The sequence below is a fragment of the Thunnus thynnus genome, chromosome 3 (assembly GCF_963924715.1).
Source record: "Thunnus thynnus chromosome 3, fThuThy2.1, whole genome shotgun sequence".
Classification (NCBI taxonomy): domain Eukaryota; kingdom Metazoa; phylum Chordata; class Actinopteri; order Scombriformes; family Scombridae; genus Thunnus; species Thunnus thynnus.
In genome coordinates, this window is record NC_089519.1 from 11,798,070 (window position 1) to 11,816,234 (window position 18,165).

The 18,165-nt window shown below is 39.6% G+C and overlaps 1 protein-coding gene across 4 annotated transcripts in view; it reads right to left on the bottom strand.

The window, feature by feature from the left end:
• Positions 1 to 18,165, bottom strand: part of LOC137179497 (E3 SUMO-protein ligase ZBED1-like) — a 22,252-nt gene continuing 4,087 nt past the window's right edge. For 2 of the 4 annotated variants that reach the window (XM_067584202.1, XM_067584203.1), the window contains 6 exons: positions 14,985 to 15,316; positions 14,809 to 14,873; positions 14,531 to 14,688; positions 4,942 to 5,457; positions 2,741 to 4,236; positions 1 to 1,956 (listed from right to left, as the gene is read on the bottom strand). In XM_067584202.1, the coding sequence (XP_067440303.1) occupies positions 1,291 to 1,956; positions 2,741 to 4,236; positions 4,942 to 5,457; positions 14,531 to 14,688; positions 14,809 to 14,873; positions 14,985 to 15,316 (3,233 nt within the window). In that variant the 3' untranslated portion in view covers positions 1 to 1,290. Of the gene's footprint in view, positions 1,957 to 2,740; positions 4,237 to 4,941; positions 5,458 to 14,530; positions 14,689 to 14,808; positions 14,874 to 14,984; positions 15,317 to 15,829; positions 15,928 to 16,019; positions 18,158 to 18,165 lie in introns of those variants that run through there. The other 2 variants (XR_010927825.1, XM_067584201.1) reach the window with 2 other exon arrangements.

Below are 18,165 nucleotides of genomic sequence, written 5' to 3' on the forward strand. Positions count from 1 at the left end.
TACAAATAATATACTGTGTTTGTACACAGTTTTATTTACAGTACAGTAAGACAAACAGTTATTCTGCATGTATGTGAATATGCAAAGAGTTCAATAACGTCAGTCTAAGATGATACAGGCTTTGTGCTAATAAGCTTCATCCATTATGTTACAGTGTACAATGTGGTGCTGAAAAAGCGTATCATACTTTGTAAATGTTTTAAAAAACATTTTAAGTTTCACTACACATCTAAAATCTTCTTCTGAAATACAGCAGACTTACAGTAACAGAGTAAACAATGCACATTTTGAGATTTTAAATGACAGTTCTATGCAAGTGACCAGTTTTTATATATATATATATATATATTTAAAATATTAAGTTCAAGTTCTATCACTATTTTACTGACAATTCAAAATGTCTTCTGTAAAATGAAGGAAGAGCAGCATGAAGTGAACTAATATTCAGTCTTTGGATTTTTCTTTCATAATCTACTGATCCATAACAGAAAATAATTCAAAAGCAAAGGCATAGTAGTTTTACACAACACTACCATAGAGGACTTTCTAATCAGGACAGACAATCTACACACTCACAGTCATATAGTTGTTACAAATGAGCATTAAGGAGAGGAATAAAAATTAAGAACAACGTTAATATCTACTGTATGATAGTACTGAAACGAGGTAAGGCACTAGGCGCTACAAGGTTGTTAATACACACTAAAAGTTAAATGTAGATCAGCAGTAGTCCAAACTATATACAGTACATAAAATGAGTTTACTTGTCTCTGGCTTCCTTCTCTTTAGTCTGAAGGAAGTGAAAAAAAATGTTTGTGAAAAACAAACGCTTCTTTAAATTTACATTTGAACCTTTTAGCTTGTTGCACATATCGGGGCAAATTAGGTCAATTATAGTCGATGAAACTTAAGATGGTTGAAGAATGTTCCGATTAAATATAGAGACCAACCTCAAATAAAAAAACTTTCCTTCAAATATGTGCTTAGTTTTAAGTTTAATATGACCTCTGTATGTTGTGCGTCTCAACTCAGCATCCTGTTTCAACAGGAAATTGATCAAATTAAGAAGAAAGATGTCTTATGAGGCCTACTGCTCTGTGTATGTGTACATGAATATCCTCATATGTCCAACGTGGGGACATTCCTCATATTTTTAATGGGCAGTTTGATTTAGGGCTTCAGTTTAAGGTATGAATCAGGTTTAAATTTGGATGAGGAAAAGGGTTTAGCATGCAGCTAAAAAGGTTATATTTGGAGCTTGTCAAATAGGAATGAATGTTGTGTGTCAGTTTATGAGACCTTCTCCATCACACTGTTCTTGTCTTCATTCCTAACTGCTGTTTGCCCACCCTCACTGGTGGGCATGTGGTTGTGGTGCAGAAACAGGATTGCGTCCAAACTTTCTGGTGGAATGTTGGCTCTCTTCCTGTATGTGGCTCCCGCTCCTTCCTGCACAAAGTCCTGTGCGGTGTTACCTGCCACCGCCGGGGCAGCCAGGTACGCTCGTGCCACCGTGGACAGCAGAGGGAACTGCACTGCCTTTGTCCTCCACCACTGCAGGGGCTCCACTCCCAGCGAAGCTCCCTTGTCAGCTCTGAAGACAGACATCTCCATGTCCACAGACTCCTCCACGGAGCTCTGCCTGCTCCGAGGGGTTGAGCAGAACAGGTCTCCCAGGAGGAACTCCATACCAGAGAGTCCACCCTGTGAGCCTGGATCTGCAGACTCGCTCTCATCTGCCTCTACTGTGTCGCTCTCATAGTCTTCATCTTCGATCTCTCTGAAGTTGATTGGGCGGGATTCTTTGAGCCGTTTGCTTCTCCTCAAGAAGTCACTATCTGACTCTGGTGACCCAGGGGAGGGGCTCCTCTTGCTCTTACCCTGAGCTCTCCTCCTGTCCTCCTTCACTATCCTGACAGCCTCTTTCTTCAGCCAATCAAAAGTCGCTGTCTGCTCCTTAAAAATAATCAGGACAAAAACAATTTAATTGTTCAAATCTTTAGATATAACAATAGATAACTGTGAACATCGACTGGCAAAGGCCTAAGTTATATTCAGGACTTCCTGAATGACAGATCAAGAAGGCAGCCTCAAAGGTTTATGTCATTCGGTCTGTCCTGCCAATGTAACATTCAAGTACAGAAGCACCAGAAATGGACATAGACAGGAAAACAGTGACTTCCCGTTAAATATAAATCATTAATAATTAACAAACTAGAAATCCCAAAAGATACAGGCAGGAAGTTATTAAAACACTACTTTTGAAAAAATGTTTAGTATTAGACTTGCGTGTGTGTGGCTACTCATAGGACAGGATATCAAACCTCAATAATGTTTTGGTACCAATCGGAAAGTGACCCTCACACAAGAGTACCAAAAACTGTCAATCACTACAAGCTGGCATCGAATGCCTGTTCAGTTTCAGTCTAGTTTACTCATTCTTTGACCTGATAGTTCCAAATTTAAATCAACTGTTGCCAAATTTGTACCCTACTTTATTTTTTATTCTTATTTTTATTTATGCTAAAAATTCTTTGTATTTATCTATATTTAAGATCCTGCTTTTGTTTACATCTGTCTGAAATCAGGGACCCATTATTTCAAAATGTACAAATAATTTTAATGGTAAATCTGCCACCATTATCACTGCAAACTGCATATCTGCCATGTGAGAACAAGAAGCTTGACAATAGCAACAGTAACTAAGGGGGGTGGGGCTTTCCCTGTATTTATAACTCACCTTCTCCTCCATGAATCCCAGCCCGTGGAACTGGGGGTCGAGGGAACAGGCCACACACAGAACCCTGTTGACAACAGGGTTGTCGTAACAGCTCGCCAAGCTCCGCCTCATCGTCCTCTTCACCTCCTTCAAGGTGGATGACGAGTCTCCCGGCCGGGATACGAGGTGGCGGGAGAGCAGGCCAGTGAGAATGGGTTTGATGAGGGACAGACGGGGGAAGGCCTCCTTGGCGAGGGTTCGACACGCCACGTCCAGAGGTTTGAGGACCAAACACAGCTCCTCCAGAACCTTCCATTCAGAACGCAAAGGTGCGATGCTTGATGAAGACGTGTTGGAGGTGGAGTTTGCAAGGCAGCTGCCAGATGAACTGGACTCTGAAGCAGTGTCTTCTTTGGACAAGCCCTCGCCTTTTATCTCTTTTATCATATCACAGAAAAGGCTTTTATGTTTGATGAGCGTGTTCAGCAGAGGATACAGCTTATTCCAGGTGGGCCGACTGTGAGCCCACGACTTCAGCTCCGCGTGGTCCTGTTTCGTCATGCCTTGCAACAGGCTCTGGGCGTAGTGCTGATATGAGCCTTTGTTTAGAGCAGGTGGCAGGAACAGGGTTGAAAGAACACCCTGGAATTGGGTGAGGGTCTTGGAGATGACAGGGTGTGACATTACTTCCTCAATGCAACCCTGCACAGCGCTGAAGAAGCATGGGACAGATGGCAGACCTTCACTTGAATGGCTCAGTTCTAAGCCATGTGGTTCTTCAGGTGACACTGAATCATCCCTCTCAAGAAAGGTTGTTGAGTTCGGGTGAGGGACGCTTCCTGAAGCCTCTCCGCCTTTCTCGCTTTTTATTGGTCCCAGTCTCATCTTGTTCCTTCCCTCCCCTCCCAGCAAGACCAGATTGGGCTGGGAGATTCCCCACTCCTGGGCCATAACTTTCACTTGGGCCTCCACTGCTCGAAGGCTGTAGTCTTTCACCCCACTTTCTGTCGGCCTTTGGGTTGCCAAGGCAAGGTTCTGAAAACTAAAGTTAGAGTCTATGTAATGCGCCCAGAGGGTGAGGTACCTCTCAGTACTGCCCTGCCAGTTATGGAACCAAACATCCACACTTAACGTGACAAAGTGAGGAACCTCTCTCCGACAGCTGGGAGGTCGTCCACGTCTCCTGGGCTCATACTCAATGGGAACAGTGTAGTCAGATATCTCCTCGTTTTCTCCAATCCCAGTTTTCCTCCTCAGCAGCTGAGCCAGGCTCGTCTTGCCTTTGGTGTGTTGTTCTTTTAGGAGGTTCTCCAGCTGGCAAGGCGACGGCAGCTCCTTGTAGGAGGGCAGCAGGGTGTGGATCAGTTGTTTGAAGCCTTCTCCTTCTACCAGAGCCGGGGGCTGGAGATCCATGATGAGAAAGTTGGTGATGGCATCGGTCACTTGAGCAGAAAGTACCAGTGGGAATGTACTGACCAGACCGCTGTTCACCATCACCGGCTGTGAGCGTTGTTGACCTGAGAAAAAGTACAAATCCTCAATGACAAATGAGCTTTGGCAACACATTTTTACAACTGGTCAAGCTGTGGTTGAAATTTGTACTAAATTAGATTCCAGTTAATGAAGTAAACCTGTACATACAGAATATTAGTGTTAACAAAAAATACCTGTTTTTGACTCACATGTTGTTCAGGAATTCTTCACAGTACCACAAGAACTTCAGATAGTTGAGAGGAAATACAATTTGTATCTTATTTTTGTAGTTTTGGCCGTTCATTTTTACCTAAACTGTCTGTTGTAAATATACATCACAGTTTACAGACTGGCTTCCTGGTTCAGCTATGACACACCGTATTTAGTCTAGTTGAGTGCACAGTTTTCCAGTGCAATCAGGGATTATTAACAACATTTTGGGTGTTTTCAGTTTTGGATTTACCACCAAATAAAGTGGTTTAGTTGATGTGACACCGCTGTTTGCTTGTTTGAAACCTGTATGTATTGTGCTCAGGTTTTTTCCCCATTGGACTTGCTGTAGCAATGTTGCATTCACAGATCTCAGCAGTTACTCTGGTGAATACATTATCATAACTGACAGAAATGATGGGGAAATATATGAAAATAAGGTTCAAGGTGAAATAAAGCAGAACTTTCCCTAATCAACTTTGATATTTTTTTTGTTATTTATTGTGCATCACAAACAGGCAGTAAAGAGCAATAGTCACCTATTGTCAGAAGACTGCGTTCCTTGTTGATGTCACGTGGTCTGATGTGGTGCTTGCTGGTCAGATGGTTTTGGATATCTGCTGCTCCTCCGCCACAGCCCACACGCTCCCCACACAGCTTACACACCACCGTGCTCCGGTCCAATGGCCGCCCGGTGGGGTCCGGCTCAAACCCAAAGAAGTACCAGGGACTGTTGTGTGTGGCGTTCGGGTTACTCAGCAGTTTCTCAGTTCCAGGCATAAAATCATACTTTTCCAACTGATGCAAGCCAGGTGAAGGGAAAGAGATGAGGGGGGAGGATGTGAGGGCAGAGGCAGAAATTGCCCCTGAATCACTAACTGCGTCCGGGTTTGACATGGTGGTCACGTCATTGATGACAGGCATGGGGCTCTGTGATTGGCTGTGGTCTGACCAAAGGGAGGAGCTGCTGGGCTCTGGGAGGGTGACCAACTGGATGTCCTGCAGGAGCCGCAGAACCGTCTCCTTGTCTCCAACTTCACATTTCACATTCTCACCTATATCCCCCACCAAAAACAGATGCACAGGATATTGGCTTATTTTAGCAAGCTAATGAAGCAGTTTTAAAAACTTTATCATACAAGTCCTCATTAAATTTATAGTCTAAATGAAATTAAATTGCATCTTCTTTTCACTACAGAATATATATCTGCCCTATAAATCCAAAGTCTTGTGTTCTCCTTCAAGAAAAGAAAAGAAAAAAAAAAAAAAGGACAAATTTGTAATATCTTTGCATTGACTGTGCTGTCACATAAATAAACAGCCAGACAGCAGCCTGCAGCACAACACAAGAGCAACACACACTGAACAATGACCCACATTAGCTTTTCTGCAAAAGTCTCCTTCTTATCCAACTTACACACATGAACACACATCTTGTTCTGCAGCTTGTTTAACAAGCCAATAAACAAATATTGACCAGGGAAAAGTACACCACTAATGTAGTTAGCAGGCTAGATAGCTAATGAGCACATTAATCAGCATATAAACATACCTGCTGATATCACTTCTGTCTGTTTAGGTGGTCCTTATTCTTTAATAACAACACAGAGTCTGACCAGAACATAATGTGTCTTCCTTTGTGATGATGGATACTGTTGGCCAGCTATGGATTAACTTTAGCTACATTAAAAGGTGTGTATTTGAACTTTTTCTAACACTGTCATATTTGTATTTTTTTTTAGATTTGTATTGGTGTAAATTAGGGCTGGGCCACATAGCTGAAAAAATTATCACAAAAAAATGTTTCATTTCAATCAATATTGATAATTGATCATTTTTAATGACCTATTTTTAATAAAGACCAGGAGAAAAAAGGTTGAATTTAACCACTTTATTTATCAACGTACACAGGTAATAATTTTAATGTTAACACAACAATGAAAACCACACAGAAATAAATACATTTACACAAATAAATACAAATAAATAAATATACAGGAATGATCTCACCTTGATACCGTTTGGATGTTTGGTCACACAGTATTGTTGCTGAATATCTCTGCATCGTGGACTGTCTGTGGGCTGTTTCTACAGATGCAGCAGATGTGGGTCGTGACTGACGACATGTTGTGTTCTCCAAAGGGTGGAAGCGGCTAAGGTGATAAAACAAGTTTGTTGTATTCCCGCTCTTGGTCGGGATGGTTTTCCTGCACAGTTTACACACAGCGGTGTTCTGACATCGGTCAGACTTCAAAAATCCAAAAAACTGCCATACTGGTGAGCTGACCCTTCTCTTTTTATCAACTATCTCCTCACCGTCTGCACTCATTTCTCACTCCACGCTGTTTCTGTTGTTGCCTGTGTTCGCATACTTTTTTTTAAATACAAAACTTTATTCAGCAAACAAAAAAAAGTACATATTACGTCAGGCCCAAACAAGTAACACTATACAGGAGAGCTGATAACAACAAAAAATAGTATATAAAAAATAAGAGATGAAACAAATCAATGTAATGAGAGACAAATAAATATTCTAAATAAGATGAAAATTAAATAATAATATTTATAATAATGATAAAAACATAAATACAAATCTTACAATAAATAAGAACAGACATTAGAAAAGAGCAATTAATTTGACTTCAGGGGTTTAATCAGTACATTTCTGTAATATTCTAAGAACCTGTTGTTTGTTTTATTGTTTGTAAGAGCAAGAGAGTTAAACAGAGTTAAAGCCATTAAAAAAAAAGGTAAAAAGGGTTGTGAACCTAAAAACTTCTGTTTATTAATAAAGAATTTTTCCAATAAAAAAAAAAAAAAAACAACATAGTTTAGAGATTTGTTACTCATATTGTCAGAGTAACAAATTATATCTTTAACAGTAAAACACTGAGTAACATTAGCGAGAATTTACATCAGACCAACATGTCATTGTTATTTTATACTGAAAGAATAAATGGATAGCTGTTTCATCACCTTGTCCACAAAAAGAACAAGAGTTATCTACATCCACATATCTGGAAATTATAAGCCCCTTTCACACATGCAGTCTATCCCTGAAATGTTCAGGAATATTTCCTGCATGGGGTCATGTGTGAATGGGAGCAGGGATCAATATTCAGGGAAATCTGTACCGCCAATTTCCCACCTCAAGACCTTGTAACATTTCAGGGAAAATACCATTACAGCTGAGTTGTGAATGGAAGCAGTAACATTGCAGGGACAAGCATGTAAAGGGTTGCATCTGTCTGAGGGAAGATTTTTTCACATGAAGTGAGCGAACCAATCACAAGACTTGATGTATGGGTGACGTACTGTGAGTTGGGCGGTGCTTGGTTTTGGCACGTCAGTTTACAACATGGCGGCCATGTCACAAAAGTTCTCATATTACAGCTAAACAGTACACAAAAATATACTTCTGGAAACATTTGAGGCAAGAAATAGGCAATACAGTAACATAAGCTTGACCCTTTCACCCTCTTCTTCTGTTAGGTTTTAATGGCGGTTGGCATTCATAAGTGTTGCAATACTTCAATCTGCTGGATTGTCCCTTGCCACATCTATTCCGGCATTGCCATGGCATGTGTGAAAAGGCGCAAGACGGAAATGTTCCTGAATGTAGCTGCATGTGTGAATAGTGGAAATCACTAGTGGTGCCTGAAAGGTTATTCCAGTAATTTACCAGAAACTATGCGTGAAAGAGGCTATAGAATTCACTAGATAGGTTTTATGTAAAATTTTTAAATTAACTTCTTTGACTTAGTTAGGAATACAAAATGTATTAGGTAAAAGTCATGTTTTTTCCAGTTCATTTCTTCCAAATGTGAGTTCCAATAAAATTTTCCTCTCAGGGTGATTTTGTTTTTACTTTGAAAAAATTGATGAATATGTTTATTATTACATTTCTTGTCATATATGTTGATACTGTTCAAAAGCAGATGGAGCATCTGGGGTTTTTCTTCCACCAAAACAGAGGTGACTCTTAATAAGATGGATTAATCCAGAAGGTATGGCTTTGATTACAGAGTTGTATTCTTTAAAAGGAATTGGAAAGTTGTGTCTAGTTATAAAAAGCTCACAGGACAGTATAAGACCATGTTCATCAAAAATAGACAAAATGTTGACGATATTTCTTTGGAATCGCTTGGGATAAAAAAAGAGATTTATTCCTAATAGTTACATTATCATTATTCAATAAGAATGTTTTATGAGGACAAAAATTGTGGCTGAAGTTTAACTTCGAGACAAGAAGGGATTGCTGTTGAGACAAGAAGTCTGTTAGGTGAGTAATTACATGTCAATACAAAGGAGAGACCACCAATTTTATCAAAAATATGAGTTTGCCAGGCATCTTTTTAGCCAATTGATTTGTGTGTTTGTACGGTATCAATGAAATTTAAAACTACAAGACCTCCCTCTGCACACCTGTTAGAAAGTACTGCCTTTTTAAGTTTGTGAGTTTTATTTTTACAAACGAAGTCAATGAATAACTTGTTGATTTCATTAGCTGTGCGGTCATTAACAAAAAGATAAAGGGAAGGATAAACAAAGTGAGAAAGGCCCTCAGCCTTGGATAATTAATTTTCTTAATCTGTCCAGTAAAGTTCAGTGTCTGTCTGGCTACAAGGTTTTTAATTATATAAATGCCTAAATACTTAACTGTGTTCTTTACAGGAACATTTTCTATCAATGTATCTTCACAATCATGTATGGGCAATAACTCACATTAATACACAATAACCTGAAGCAAGAGAAAACTGTCCAATGAGATCAACAGCTTTCAGTAACTGATCTTTACCTTTTAAGAAAACAGTTGTGTCATCAGCTAGTTGCTTTATTAAATATAGAGATGCCTTTAAAATCTGGATCATGTACAATATTTAGTGATAATATTTCAACACCTAAAATAAATGAAAAGGGTGAAATAGGACAACGTTGTCTGACACCATGTTTTATATCAAATATATGGGAGGCGTTGAAGTGAATAACCTAATAACCATGGAGCTATTGATTCCTTTATAAAACATATCAATAGTATCTATAAAAGTTTTTCCAAAACCAAACAATTAAGGACATACTATAAGAAACTTATGTTCAATAGTCTTGAAGGCTTTGTAAAAGTCTAAAAAATGAATAAAAGCTTTTGAATGTACTGAGTCTGCATAGTCCAATAAATCTAAGATAAGTCTGATATTATTGATAATATGTCGGCCTTTAATAAAACCTGACTGTGTTTCAGCGACAGCATGATTAAATCCTGTCTTTAGTCTGTTCACACAAGCCATGGCCAAAAATGATAATCGTTAGATTATAATAGTAAGAAGAGTAATAGGCTGCTAATTATCTATTAACTAAGTGTCTTTATCCGGTTTTGGGATAAGGGAAATAATCCCTTCTCACAGCTGTGATCATCTCTCTCTGATCGATACTTTCTCTGTACATACAAAGTAAAGAGTTTTGAATCAGGTCCCAAAAATGAATATAAAATCCAACTGACAGACCATCAATACCTGACAATTTTCCTTTTTTCATTGAGAAAAGAGCTTTTTTTAATTTCTCTTATTGTCAGATCAGAATCGTATTTTAAGGTCCATCAATAGCATAAAAATGTTTTCTTATCTTACTGATAAAACTTTCACAGGAACAGTCATTGAATTCAGACATATAAATTACCATAAACGGAAGAGACAAAGTTGGAAATTAATTTTGGGTCTTTACACTGAGTTCTACTGTAGCTAGTTTGTTTCCCTGTCCTCTAGCCATTTGGCTCTAGATCCTGTAAATACACAATTGGCCAAATTCAAATAAGTTTGATGTATTTTTAGTTGTAAGCCACCTAACTTTCAAATGATTTGCTCATGATCTGACAAAGGAGCAAAAGAATGAGAGACATATTTAACAAGATGAAGAACAGATGATGAGATCAAAGAAAGGTAAATCCTGGATCTAGAGGATCAGTTCTTATTAGACTAAGTAAAATCTTGTATTTCAGGATTTAAAGAGCACTGTGTATCAGTCAGAGAGTGATCAGAACACAGTTTTAAAATAAGATTATTTCTTTGAAAACCCTGACAAAGTTTTGGAGGAAACCTATCCATCGCATCATCAGCACATTCATTAAAGTCACCACATAAAATTAAATAAGAGTCTGAATATTTATATAAGAGCTCATTTAATTCAGAATTAATCCAGATTATCTGGCAAAAAAGCACCTTATTGGAGGAATGAGAATTGTGACCATAAATATTACACACAATGAAAACTGAAGTATCCTGCTTAAGTGTGATTGCAATCCATCTGCCATCGTTTGAAGGAACCACCTCTACAATATCTTCTTTAAATCTATGCAGGAAGATTGAGACTCCGGCAGAGTGGTTGGTAGCATGAAGAAGTATTAGGTTGGCCTCACTTCTTTTACAAAATACAAAAAGAGAATTTAACTTAAAATCCGTCAAAGAAATTACAGACAAAAAAATGAAAAAATAAATAAATAATTACAAGCTCTCAAGTAAACAGGTAACAAGAACTTTAAGGTGTGTTTTAGTCTCCTTTGAAAGAGCCAGTGATAGACAAGCAGTGAGATATGGTGAACAAATACAGTGACTGAAGAGAAATACAGTATATGGTACCATATAATCATTTAACTCGGTATTGATAAAACAACAAAATAACTTCAGGGCAAACCTTAACATAACAGTTTGTATGTAACTGATGCCTTTTTCAATTCAGTTATTTAATCAAAATTATACACTTGTGAAGCTCAGTTATTATTCAACTTTGAAATAACACCCATGGTTAAGTAAAGTTGCAATACAAGTTATGAAAAACCAAACAATTAGAGAACATATTATTCATATTGGTCGCTACATTATTGGTAGGACTGTTCATTTAATTTGTCTTTGGAAAAGAATTATAGACAATATAACATAACTCAGCTTTCTTCACTGAGTGTTTCTTGGCATGGAGGATGGCCCATTATGTAGCCAACCATAGTCGATGTTCGATGTATTCAGTAGATGCACTTGAATTAACTCTCCAGTCGAGACAGTGGTGGGAATTGCTCAGCAGAGTTATTAAAATGTGAGCATCTCAATCCATCAGATGTGCGAACCTAAAAGAATTAATTGATGTCCAAGTGATCCATTTTTTTCCATCCATCATAGCAAAAAGGGCCAAGGAAGGAAGCTTTTTTCCCTTCTTCCCGTGCTTTTTTCACAAGTGGCCAGAGCTTCTCTCTTGCAACTCTATTCTCTGGAGACAGTGCCTCAGTGAGCTGCAGTTTGTTATCCAGCAGAAAGTTGCTCCTTTGGTGCTCTTCCAAACAGCATCACAGAGACGGTGGAGTGCAAACAAGATGATAATAGATCTGTGGGATCCATCCTTTCTCCAGATATTCATGAAGCCCGGAAGCAACGTTTCCAACAACATAAATCACCACTTTTCCTCACATCTTCATCGGCCTCCTCTTTCAATCCATATCATCTCAAAGCCCATCTCCAACCTTAGTGTTTGCATTCAGCAACTCCTGCCCTCAAGATTCAGGTTTTCTTTTTTCATATCTTCAATCTCTAACTCTGTGTGCTTCAGAATTTCTTTATATCGATTAACATCCACAACAAGATGTTCTTTTTACTTTTAGAGGACAGTTTCTCAATTGTTAAAAGTTGCATCTGCTGTCATTTCAATCACTGAAATCTTGTGGAACATCTTGTCATGTTTGTTGGAAAATTCCTGGATTGCTGCCAAGATGTCTGAGTTGCTATTACTACTGTCACTGCTATTGTTACATTCACGCCTCTTCTTTTTGGTGACACATTTCAAGGGAGAGTTGGTGGTTGGGGCAGAAAAGATGTTGATTGTGCTATCTGGAGTAGCTTCAAATACCATCCTGGTATCTGGTACATTTGGATCCATGGAGGTTTCACTGTCACTCACGTTAGCTTTAGCATTCATTGGTTGTTGATTTTTCCCTCTGTTGGTGTCTGTAGGCATGTTAGCTAGTTTTGATTCAAACTTTACTGTTTTTCAAAATATTTTCTTATATCCACTGAGAACCATGCCCTGTTCTCATTATAAAGACACTTTGTCACTTAAAATCTAAATATCAGGTTGTCATATCACAAAACCTCAAGTTTGTCTGATGGAGAAGTTTGCATCCATCTCCTTAGACCACCGCCATCTTCTAATGTACTATTCATATGAAGTATGACGTCAAATTGAGGATGTAGTGTGTTCCAACCGCATAGTATGTGGATTTTGTGTACACAAGAAATGCCTGGATGTACGCAGCATGAACATGGATGTATTAAAAGATCCACTGGCGTGAGCTTACTGGACATACTCAACTACCCCAAAATGCACTGCATCTCTTCAGACTGCACAATGGCAGACTGTGATACAGTCATGTGACTGTCTTGCTTGAGTATACTTCAGTGTGAACAGTGTGCTGGGGTACATCCTAATTCTATTAAATTGCATCCAAGTTTCCCTCACTTGTGTCTTTTCCTCTTTTCTTAGTCCCTCCCACCGAGGATGCATGGAGAGACACAAGGAAACCATGCGAGGAGAGAGGAAACGAGGAAATATGTGTTTAGAGAAATTGAGACCACCTTTCCTCTTAAGCGTCATAGGAAGCGACGTCTGTTTCTCATGACGGCAGCAGCTGAGACTCTCCCTGACTTTAATTTATCCATAATAAAAGTTAGTGGGGGTAATAACAGATCACAAAAAGAAAAATCTTTCTAATTAATGAAGAAAGTTGTTTACAGTTCTTTTGTTGATCAGACGAACAATTAACAGATTTTCACTAGACGGTGAATCAGAAAACAAATAACATGTAGGGAGTGATACACTTGAGTTTAGTCTGTAATCTCTCTCCACTCAGTGATGTTGTGATGTATCAGATCAGTCTGATCAGCTTCAGTGTCCAATCAGTAACTGAAATCCAACAAGGGGGCATGTCGGACGGTAAAAACTTGCATCACAATTTCCATTTTCACTGAAATTTTTTTTTTTAAATCATGATGATTTGACATTTGTTGGGATCTGTACCAAAGAAACATTTTCTGAGATCTGAACAAGATTTGTAGGCCAGGGCATCTCTTCAGCACTACAGTACTTCGTTTATAACAGTGTTTCAGCTTCTGCCATTTGGATATTGCACTTGGCCATATTACCATATAGATAATATTCTGATTAATTGTTCAGCCCCACTTGGGATGTACCCCTGGTAATGGCATACTTAATCGTTCAATATTGTGGCAGTATGCAGTACATATCGAACAACACACCTGTTAAATGATTGGCTGTTTGCGTGTCACTCATAGCACGCTCCATTATAAAGGGATGTGATAGGCTGTTTATGAGCCAGGGAGGGAGCACGCAAGCAACTGAACTTAGTGTATTCGTTATGTGCTTTCATGGAGGTTTGCATTTAATGCATTAATGTGAAACTATCAAACAATTTTCTTAATTCTATTGACAAATTGTCTATCACTGGTATATATTGCTATCGTTTTATTGCCCAGACTTAGTGTAAGTTAAATGATTATGTGTTTGAAAACTTGCTTGATCAAATTGCCCGTTGAGGGACGAATATTATCGAATGGCCTGTAACCTAATGATTTTTTAACACTTGGGGGAAGCAGAAACAAGTTGTGAACACAAACTTGTTAAAAAACAGTTGTCTATTTACACATCCAGCAGTTATGGAGCAACATTATCATTCATTTGGATTCACTCTCCTTTAGCTCTGAGCTAACTGTGTCTGTTTGCCGTTTGGTGCTGAACAGTTAGTGCAAAGTAGCTTTTCTCTCTGAAAACAGCTGCCTGCTGCAGCCGAAAACAACACTGTGAAAGTGAAGCACAACAGTTGAGGGCCGAACCGCTAAACAATGAGCTGAAACTCACTATAAAGCTCCATATCGTTGAGAGGAGCTGCAGAGTCAGGTGATAATTCTCTATAGGTTCATCACTACAAGCGACACCTCTGGCATTACACACACTGTAATTTCATACATTGTTATTATAAAAAATATTGATTACAGCCACTTTAAATTGACAAAGTGAATGACTAAAATGGATCTGGTAGCCTGCATCTACAACATCAGTAACTAGAACAGGACTCACCCATCCCGAGGCCCAGCAGGGTGGCATAATCCTTGCCAATCCAGACCCTGAGCTCAGCTCCCTCTGTGATGGGCTGGGAGACCCTGTAGTAGATGTGACGGTAAAACTGGAAAACGACCAGGTTGTGTTCCTCCTCACTGCTGGTGTATGTTACATATCTGAAACAGAGAGCAAACACATACAGTGTGTAACTGTGACCAACAAAATAAAAGCATTCACTCAATGTCAGAGTGCATTATAAAAGACATGACGTGAAAGGGACGGTAAGATGTGCCCACCTCATCCAGTTAGATTTGTTTTCATCAGAAGCATCAACGTACACAAAAGCAGCATCATCCCTGATCTGGAGATAAGAACCAAGCAACACATTTTTCACAATTACTTGATTTTAAACTGCGTCTATATTTAAAATATTATCTACACAGTATTACTCTGTAAAGATTTGACTACTCACAGCCCAGGCATATTTGAGGTTGGTGGGCATTTGTGCTCTGCACACTTCTCCTACATAAGGCCCAAACATAACGCCCTGCTGAAGGTGACACTTGGCGTACACCTTCATCTCTCCCATCTGCTCCTCACCAGAAGATCCAGGACCAGATATTCCAGACCCAGCAATCCCACACAGGCACAGACAGGAAGGCAGGGACAGCACCGCTCGGGTGGGGCCACCATGGAGCCACGGCTCACCAGGCGGCAGCACAGCATCTGGGACGTAGTTCTGGTTTGAAGCAGTCTGAAGAAACGGAACATCCTCAAAAAATTCTTCATGGTTTAAATCCAAACCTGTAAAATAAAGAATAGTCGAATGTGAAAATAAGGTGAGATATTATTACTGAAAGTCCAGAGGAGGACTTCATCATCAATGTTTAATGTTGCTTTTCTTGTTTTGGGTAACAAAATAAAGATGACGGCATGAAGCAGCACAAGAAATTGAGCGTTACAGAGACAAGACGTTCTGAGGATGTCACAGCATAATGTGAGTGACAGATTACATTATAGTAACAAAATATAGTAATATAGTAACATTTTACACATCAGTTATTTACAGCAAAGACAGAAGCTTTGAGTTTGTTTTGATCATTTTATTTTGTTCCTCCGCCAAGAATAATCAGTTTGTCTTTAGTATCTTTCAGCATCCATTTTCATGTCGGTTCACTCTGAGTTTCTACAGACATTTATCTGTATAATTCACTTAGACTGTAATGACTAAAATAATGAATCCATTGCAGCACTTGTGCAAATTGTGTGCGCTTGAGTGAACTTCAGTTAGGGGTGCCCACTTGTCTGGTGGCAGACCTGCTGGGCCAGCTGAATCGCTCTCTGGCAATGTCTCGCTCCACTGCTTACTACTCGCGAGGGATGGCGTCTGGTGACTTCTAAAGGAGCTTTCAGACCTGTTATAAAGATGACATTTTTATGCAATTTTACCAGCTTTAATGGAATACAAGCAAAATAAGATGGCAACATGTCAATAAACATATCTTACCTGTGGACGCTTACAGGCCTAATGTCTCTCCTGTCCAGTCCTGCGTCACACAGCTGGTGAAAGGGTGTGCTTCTGATGCAGTGATTGGTATAGATGACTGATGTGCCGGCTTCTTTACACATGCGAGCCAGCATTGAGCCCAGATAATTGACTCCTAGGGGGACGTGGCTGTACCACATTTCATTTATTAGCTCCTTTTTAGGCTGCAAGTAAAGGGCGGTTGCGTTGGATGGGAGCTTGCTGAGGTACTTTAAAAGAGAAGTGATGGGACAGAATTCACTCCCTTGCTTCTCAACCATAGAACATCGGTCCTTCTCGTTCTGAAACTTTGTCTCATCCCCAAAGGATAAAGTGCAGTATTTCAGTCCTCTCTTGTCTTTTCTGATTACAAATGAATCTGGCCTCAGATTCCTGTTGGCCTGCTTGCCTCTGCGGCCAAAATACACCTGTACATCGAACCAGACCTTGTTCAGAAGTCCCCTTGGAGTGCTGGTGTCCATGGCACGTGAGTGTCTGAGGATGCGGATATCGTCAGCTGATAGTGCTTGATGGTGTGATGTTATGTCTCGACCCGACCTCCTAATTCTCTTGAGCATTCCCATAAATACCTTGTTGGCTGAGGTGAACTCTGCATCTCTCATCAAGCACACAGGCTGGCTGACAGGATGCTCTTTGAAGTAACGGTTAATTCCAGCTCTCAGTGCAATGTAACTAGCAATCCCATACAGCTCACCTTTGCTGTTGCGCACTGATCCATAAAAGTGTCTCAGCAACCCGTTTAGCTCAGTCTTCTCCACTGTCATCAGGTCCACCTGGAGCCCCTGGGACTCCAGCCAGCCAACGAAGCAGTTCACGGCCCATGTTGTCTGTTTCTTTGTAACCTTACTGATTTCATTCCTGCTGTCCTCAAGTTCATCCAGCTCCAAGTCTGACACCATTGCGTGTCTGGAAATGTCAGAGATATTGATCTCAAACTCTTCCTCTTCTTGTGACTCATCTTCTTCTTTCAGAATGACCTTCTCTTTAGTTGTCATATCAGGTCCAAACAATTGAAAATGTTCCCGGGAAGCGCTCTGGTCTGCATTCATACTGACAGCTGTTGTTTCTTTGTAATAAATGTAAAGGTGCTAGGATTTGCCCAAGTGAACACAGCGGAGTGATACCGCTACAGTAGTCAGGTTCCGGTGCTATACGCGTATTATACCACAGTCATTATCGGCTTGTATTGAAGAGACAGGTCAGCCTGTTAAAAAAGGGATTTTAAATCGCTAAAGATGGCGGCTCTGACGGGCCAATAAGATCTCTTATTTACGATACATCATTGCACCGGGACAGTAGAAGCATCTCCCGTAACAAATGCTATTTTAATAACATAAATGTCCCCTAATGTTACCGTCAGCTCCTTACACCAGACTGCATGAATGATGTTTAACTGATGCCATGGCAACCGCAGGGGTATGAGACTGCCGTAAACCTTACTTCTAGCGCTTGTCGTGGACTCCTTACATGCGCATGCGTACAAGCATCTCTAAGTGGTTAAAACAAGATATTTGAAGCGTTGTTATGTGCAAAAATCCACACTAGACGTTGTATTGTGTACAATACATCATTGCTCCTAAATGTGAAATGTAAATTACATTACGTGTGAACGAATTTGACATTAGACAACTAAGAAAAAGACGCATTTTTACTGTTAATACTTGCTGGCTGATGTTACTTCAACGACGAATAAGTGTGATACTAATTATCTCTATGAACTTGATATCACAATGTATGGTTGGAATACATGTGGCATAAGTTACACATTCATATAACACTGTAAATAAACTGTGTGCCAACATGAAATATTCTTCAAAGTATGACAACTTACCATACCATGTGGTCTTGTAAAGTATGTTATAAAATAGCAAAGAGTGCGCATCTACTATAACAGCATCAAGCTCTGGGATTATTTTGCACCTTTGACTGCTTCCCATTTAAATGTAACTTTATAAAAACCCATAGCAGTGTCTCACTGCAACTGCATGTTGCCAGTTCTAGGGGAATGGATGCATGCAGTGGTGGCAATGGTGGTCAATGCAACAAGACTCAAGGCACACTTTAGACACAAAATACTTGCAGTGAAAGCACTGAATTTGATGGCAAA